At 38.5% G+C, this 7,627-nt stretch overlaps 1 protein-coding gene across 6 annotated transcripts in view; it reads left to right on the top strand.

The window, feature by feature from the left end:
* The window catches only part of LOC116700867 (protein diaphanous homolog 3), a 178,170-nt gene that overhangs the window by 11,040 nt on the left and 159,503 nt on the right, over positions 1-7,627 (top strand). For all 6 annotated transcript variants that reach the window (XM_032534721.1, XM_032534507.1, XM_032534583.1 and 3 more), the window contains one exon: positions 4,655-4,785. In XM_032534721.1, coding sequence (XP_032390612.1) covers positions 4,655-4,785 — 131 coding nt within the window. The remainder of the gene's footprint in view (positions 1-4,654; positions 4,786-7,627) is intronic.

Below are 7,627 nucleotides of genomic sequence, written 5' to 3'. Positions count from 1 at the left end.
TTTTGAGATGTTACTTGCTGTGAATACCTTGTCTGATAGGCTACAGTATTGTGGCATGATGGATGAGGTTTGGTATTAATTCTCAATAACCTTTTTGAGTGCTTGAAGATAATAGATTAGATTTTGTGAGTTAGCTATCACTGTTGATTGGTTCTTTCATAGTTTCAGCACTTAGTCCTAAGCTATTCCTTTACTCACCCTCAAAGCAGACAGATCTTGATCGAGGGAGATAAAACTGTTGGAGTTGGAGAGAAAAACTATTACATTTCCAAAGAAATGGAAACTCTGGACCATTCTCTCTCTCTCCCAGAGCGAAAAAATGCTTACATTGATTTATCTTGCCCTTAAGAATAGAATCTTTGGAAGACCACCCTTTGCAGGTGATTTTCCTTTTTTTTAAAATATCTAACCCAGAGTGTGTTTATAGTTAATATGAGTTTGGTCTGGGATACTTACTTGAATTATAATTAAAACACCTTAACTCAGCTTAACAGCAGCTATAGCATAACATTTCATTTACTAACTTGAATCAACTGTTCTTTACAAATATCACAGATATTAGCCAATAATGGTGTGACGAGATAGTGTCTCGCGATATCAGTACACAAGTGCAGAGTAGCAGCCTTGAAATTAGCATAGAAGATCATCCGCCTGTTCCTCCAAGTTGCCCCAACTTTTGCAGAACGAGCCTGAAAAACTCTCTCTCTCTCTCTCGTTCCCTCTCCTCTCACCTCGCTCTAGTCTCTCTCCTCCTCTCTCTTTCAGTCTCTCTCATCTCGTCTCTCTCTCTCGCTCGCTCGATCCTCTCTTCCTCTCTCTCCTCGTCTCTCTCTCTCCTCTCTCTCTCTCTCTCTCTCTCCCCTCTCTCTCTCTCTCTCTCTCTCTCTCCCTCTTCCTCTCCTCTCTCCTCTCTCCCTCTCTCTCTCTGCCGAGACACACATGTTCACAGAGTGCAGGTCACTGTGCGCTGTCTTGTGCAGACCACTCTCTTTCTCTTTAAAATGACTCGGAAGCAGACGCAAAAAACTTAACTTTACTTTTAATGATCATAAACAAAGAAAATGTTCTCCGTTGATCCTATAATGGTCATAAATCGATACTAGACTAGCCATGTCCCTGTTTATTGCTGCAATTAATAAAATGCAGAGGAGGAGAAAGGAGCATCTGTCTTTACAAAAATCATGGAGTGTTGATGGTAATTTATTTGTGCTTTAGAACGTAATCAAAGTGAAACAATAGTAAAATAAGCTTAATTTCTCTCTGTCTACTTACAATGTACAATTAAACCTTGGTTCTCTGAGTAAAGAGGCTACGTACATGTGGAATAAGTAACAGTGTAACTTGTAAGAAATCTGATTGGGGTCAAAACCTTTCAATGCTCGGTTTTCATTTTTGGACTTTTGATTGAATAAAGGACTATTTTTCCAGTATTTTTTTTCTTCATTGTAGTTGTCTGTGAAACGCGTTTGGTCCTATAACTCCCAAACCGTACATTGGATATTTAAAAACAAAATATCCACGTGTCCCCTGGATCCAACTGAATCTTGTGATTATAGGCCACGCCCATTTCCGCTGAGACTTTTATGAGGGAAAAATTTAAATTTATTAAAAACAATTTTCAAACTGCTCCTAGACCCTGAAATTGATCTGTATTAAAATTGTCACATAGCATCTCCAGACCGATCTGACAACATTTTGTTAAAAGAATTTATAAAGAATGAAGATTCTAGGGCCACTCCTCAGGCGCCCCTTTCTGTGGAGTAATGATTTGTTGATGTGGGCGTGACCTATGTTAAATTACTTACCCTAAATTAAATTACTTGAAATTAACAAGGTAGATGCACAAAGGGTAGTTGACCTGACTTACCAAATACTACCCATGTGGACCACTATGTGACGCTTCAATGACGTAAAACGTGTTTTTGCCTGTAACACCCACATTACACATCGCAGATTAAAAACCGTTACATGTGTTCACTTAATCATGCCAAGTCACCTGATATAGGCCACAACCCTTTCCGCTCAGTTTTTTTTTCAATAGCGCGCTAAGTGTGACACCAACTTTTTCGAACTCCTCCTAGGCCGTGCAACAGATCTGCACGAAACCCGGTATGTAGCATCTCCAGATGGCCACGACAAAAAGATATTCATAGATTTTTGCTACGTTAAAGTATGCACATTTGACAACCCAAAATGTTTTTTCCAGTAAGCTACCAAAAGCATATCATATAATATATCGGCCAAACTAAATGGTATAAGCAAAAGACTTGGGAGCAGTGTTTCGCTACTCTCCACGATGCTCTTAACCAAATTTGGCAAAGATTGGCCCTTAGGGGGCGCTATAATCAACGTTTATTTGTTTTGTCTAAAAACTCAATGCATTTAAATGGGAAATTTGATATTACAATATCTCTGCCACAGTAAATGCTATTAACACCAAACTTGTGATGATTGTTTGGCATGCCGCCCGGAGGCTCTGTACCAAATTTGGTAGCTGGTGTAGATTGACCATGGACAACAGGGTTGAGGTTTTACAAGCTTTCATAGAAATTGAAATCAGACTGACCAGAGGTTGTCAAAAATTCTTCAGGGCTCTAGAATATTTGTAATGGGAATGTTCCACAGACCTTGCGGCTCACACCTATCAATATTTTCTGACACTTGCCTCCCCACGTTACGCTTTGGGTTCTGCTTTTGCGCGCTCCGCCAGTTTGCCGGTGTCAACTCGCGTCAGGATGACTGCCGCGATGAGGCTTGGACCCCGATCATAACTGCTTGCAGTTTTAGTTTTTTATTATTTAAAAAAAATGTTTTTTTTGGTTAACAAGTTGGCACAATCTCTGTCAAAGAAGAGTTGTTTATTATATTTGCTTTAATCAGACATCCCTCAAAAGTTGCCTGAGGCTTTATATCTCCAGTTACTATGGGGACCAGCCTATTCCAACACTTGCATTTGTTTACCTGATGGTAAACTAATGCTGCCGCTGGCCAATAGGCTGCCTCTACTTTCAGTTAAAAGTTGTGGTCCAAAATTTCTGTTCCGCATGTGCGAGTACTAGTAGTAGAAATACTACTAGTACTCGCACATGCGGAAAGACTGTTTTGACGTGTTTGGGTCACAGAGCGTACTGAACCAAAACGTTTTGGGACAAATACAAATACTATTACAACCCTACTGAGTGCTGAAGGCTTTAGAGATACAGAGAAACAAACAGGCTGGTCATTATCATGTCTCTCCAGGACAGGACAGGACAGGAGAGGAGTTTGACAGCTGAGCCGGAAGAGGGAGGGAGGGAGGGAGGGAGGGACGGACACACTGTATCTTTGATAATGTTTTTTTTGTTTGTTTCCAGAGGTCCAAACTGGATACCAAGCTATTCAGTAGTCACTTACTTTTACAAGAGACTCAATCAAATCAGTGTACTTTCTCTCTACACCACCCTCCCACCTAAAAACACAGAAAAGCGTTAGTTTTTATTGTCTTGCTGTTGTCTTCCTAAACTATTAAAAAAAGAAGAAACTATGTGCAGATATATTCAGTAGTTGGCAAGATGCATGTAGATTGTCATTAGACAGGAGGTATATGGCTTTTTCCCCCTCAAATCTATTAAACAGGTAATGTTAAGTGTAACAGACTTCAATTCCTGCATTCTGATACATTTAAGGCACCAATTAATTGAAAAAAAAACCAACTGTATTTATTGCAAGGAAATTACAAAATTCTGGTGGCAGGTAAAAAATCAAAATACAAACTATTGTAGAATATCATTATCTCCAGTATTCCAGTAAGGGGGCTTCAACATCCAGGACATGAGCCCGGATACATTACACTTGACCCCAAAGTCCAGTTGTTCAAAGTTCAGTAGGCCTATGAACAGCTGCTTCTTCAGGGTTTTCATGTGTACTCCCATAGGCCTACACTTTGCATCAAGTGTTAAAATCAACTGTACCAAAACACCGAATTGGGCTACTAGTTGCTACGTTTTAACCGGTTGTGAAACTGTCTCAATTTAATACTAATGCCGTCATACCGCTGTACGGACAGTCATCAGTTTTAATATTCAATTAATCATTCAGTCTGTCTAAATGACCAACACAAGTAATCACAGCCCAACTATAATTTTACTTACTAGCACCTCGGCTGCTCCTTATATCCAGCTTATTTAAACACCATAACATACCACAAATTATAGATTAACACTAGACAAACATTACCATGCCATTTTTAGAATGGTAAGGGAAACATTCATAGAGATATTTAAGACAACGTTAACTTCTTTCTGGTCTCTTTTTAACCATTCCATATTACTGGCAAATGTGTTTGCTTTTTGCGTGCCATTTTGTTAAAACATGAATGCTGCATCTCCGATGAAGAGCAGAATGTGGAGGAAAATGACATGTACAGTATACACACTCATCTGATGGGGATTATTACAGTAGAATGAAATGTATTCAAGTAGGCTAGACATGAATCTAGATAGATCTTCAGGTTTCTAAAGAGACACGTGTACTGGAAAGGAATCCACATCTTTGATTTTGCGATTTACTGTTAAAAATCTGTTTAAATTTTTCTGTCAGTGTACTGATTATTTAGACTTTTTGTCTCTTTTTCCATGACTGCACATAAGAGATTTCTTCTCCCTCTTTCTTTCAGGGTAGTTTGAGAAGCAGCCATCAGATATCTCCTCAGGAATTCCTGGGAGAGCTGAAGTCGGGGGTTATGGACGAACGTCTGTTTGCCTGTCTAGACTCATTGCGGGTGTCTCTTACCAGCAACCCTGTCAGGTACAGTACATGATTATAGCAAAGGAATGGGCTTGCTTTCTTCAGTTTTAGTGGCCGCACTATTGTCTCTTTTGTTATTCTTTTTTGTTTTAAAATTGTATTTCTTCTTCAAAATAAATAGAACTTTCATATTAATGTACAGTATAATGTATGAATTGAAAAAATGATATTAAACAAGTGTCAAGTAGCAAAGAAAACAGATCTGCAGTTCACATACTGTGAGGCTTAGGGGTTGTGGCTGTGAAGATGCAAGACTGATGTGTGAATCAGAGCGGCTGTAGCAACTTGAAAATGCTTCATGAGGAACAAAAAAAAACCAGAGCTTAGTTACTGAATTTATCCATAACTGATCCAGAATCATCTAAGTGAAATGTTTTAAACTGTTAAATAGTTTCACAAAGCAGGATCTCTTGCTGCAGCCCACCCTAAGAAGCATGAGCAGCATACTTTTAAGATTGTCAATGAGATGTTTTGTATTGCAGTGCCCCTTAGGGAGTCTTAGATGACTTAATCCATAGTCTTTTGTTGTTGACTTTTTATAATAACACAGGTTTTTGTCAAGACATTTTCTCATTCTTTGTGCTGATCATCTAACAAGATGAACATTCAAGCCTTGCTATAAAAGTGCTCCAGCTGTCAGTTACTTTGTTTGTCTGCACAATAGAACTAATACAACATAACTTTTCCATTAGTCTGTAGGGGCTCATAAAATGTTGCATATTTGGGGTGGGCACATTATCATCAACTTATATGCAAGTGTGTAATGCGAGTGTACAATGCCTTATCAAGCATTCCTATAATTAATTTGTGTTCACATCTCCTTCACCCAGGCCTCAATTTGTCAATCCAAATATTTGTCATATGTTGGCAGGTTTTGCATTGTCATTATACTTTTGTGTTGGATAAATGAATAATCAGAAATGGCAATTTGTAATTTGCACATTTATTCCTTTACATTGGAAACAATTTGTTCATTCAGACGTAACCATGCTAGGAATTCTGTGGTCATACAAGACTGTAATAAAAGGGTATGCACTAATGCACATCCTGGATCTAATATTATTTGTGGTAGGATAGCTAGTTTTGTAAAGGTATGTTTGTTGCCAGTGCAAAGTAAATCGGACTAAAGAGAGTGAGTGTTCCTTTGGTGCTATTTAAGCTACATTGATGGGCAGATCCCTGGCAGTCTTGTTTTGGTTGTCTCCCTCTCAGATTTAGATTGTTGCTTTGGGCTCTCCCTGTCGGTGATTGGATATTAGCAATTTCTTTTCACATTATCATTTTCCACATTATCATATACTCTGCCAGGAATCATTTTAAAAGCAGTCAAAATCAAAGCTCATACTGTATATTTATTCTTCAATGATTTGGTCACACTCTACCACCTCCTATTGCCATACCCACATGATTTGATCACAGTTGTTTTCACGATTAATATCCGATATAATGCAGGTTTTTACAGAATTTGTAAATAGCTATTTTCAGGTTTGATTAAGATTGGTTGATACAATCCTTTTGTTTTACTTGAATTTAGCACTAAAGCAGATCACTAGAATAACATTACGAGTGTTCTCTTTGTTGCAGCTTGCATGCCAGAGAAATGTAAATTTGTGCTATTGCCAGGAAAGTGCAGATTTAATAATTTTTGTGTGTGCGGGATGGCTTGAAAAATACCAGGACCTGGAACATGGAAATTGTGGACTGTGTGGAATTCCATTTGATATTTCAAAGATGGGAGAGACAGTGCAAGCTAGCAATGCTAAAGAGTCAATGTTGCAAATCAGCTCTCACCCCCATCATTGGAGTTTTTATCCTGGGTATTAACGTGTGGACACCTGCTGCCACCCTTAATAAACTCAGGTCTTCAAAAACCATTTCAGAGAGGCAGATACTGAAGATCAAGATGGACTGTAAGATACCCATGATCACATTACTTGAGAAGTTGCTGAAAAAGGCTTTAAAGAGCTGTGCATACCTCAAATGAAAAGAATATTGCACATACTTGAAGCTAAACATGTTGATAAGGCATGATATCCCCAGAGAGTTCAATTTTATTTGAAGTATCAAATCATAACAAAAGTTATTTTGAGGCACTTTACAGATAGAATAGGTCTAGACCACACTTTTATTTACAATTTTAAAAAGCCCCAACAATCCCAGTAATTCCCCCAAGAGCAACCAATTAGTAATTGTATTTGATAATGGGGACAAAACCATCATTGTGCAGAATGCGGGATGTGGTGAAGATTCTACTTGTTCTTTTTTATGACTAGGCCAGTGTTGAGAAGGGATTTTCCATCAACTAAGAATTGACTGAAGAATCGGAAGACAAGTCAAACTGACATACATTACATAATCCAACAGTTTCTGCCAAACTGCATAAGAACCGAAAGCATCTTCTCTGGAGATTGAAAAGCACACTGATATCGATTTTGTTATTTAGGATTAGGATGGCAAGATCTTTTCAGAAGAGGTAATCATCTTGTAATTTTGATATCCTCTTCGTCTCAAAAGCTGAACACTACTGTTGTCCTTTTTGTTGTGATGTAAAACGCATCACAAGAGCTGCTGCGCTTGAAAGTCGCCAGATTACACCCTTTTGTAAACATAGCCGTACTGAGAAGTACAGAGAGAGTTCTGGGGAGCTGACAGGCTTTATGAGCCTTGTATCAACTAATTTGGAAATGGCTTGGATGTAATGGATGTTCATTAATATCAAATACTTGCACACTATAGCTTTAAACGTTAACACAGCTTGAATCTCTCATCTCATTGGTTTTTACTAGGTCTAAGCCTTCACATGGCTAATAAAGCCTTCATACCGCCAGGTTCATCTTCACAG

This window comes from Etheostoma spectabile, chromosome 1, assembly GCF_008692095.1.
Source record: "Etheostoma spectabile isolate EspeVRDwgs_2016 chromosome 1, UIUC_Espe_1.0, whole genome shotgun sequence".
Taxonomy (NCBI): Eukaryota; Metazoa; Chordata; class Actinopteri; order Perciformes; family Percidae; genus Etheostoma; species Etheostoma spectabile.
This window is presented reverse-complemented; position numbering and strand designations above follow the sequence as displayed.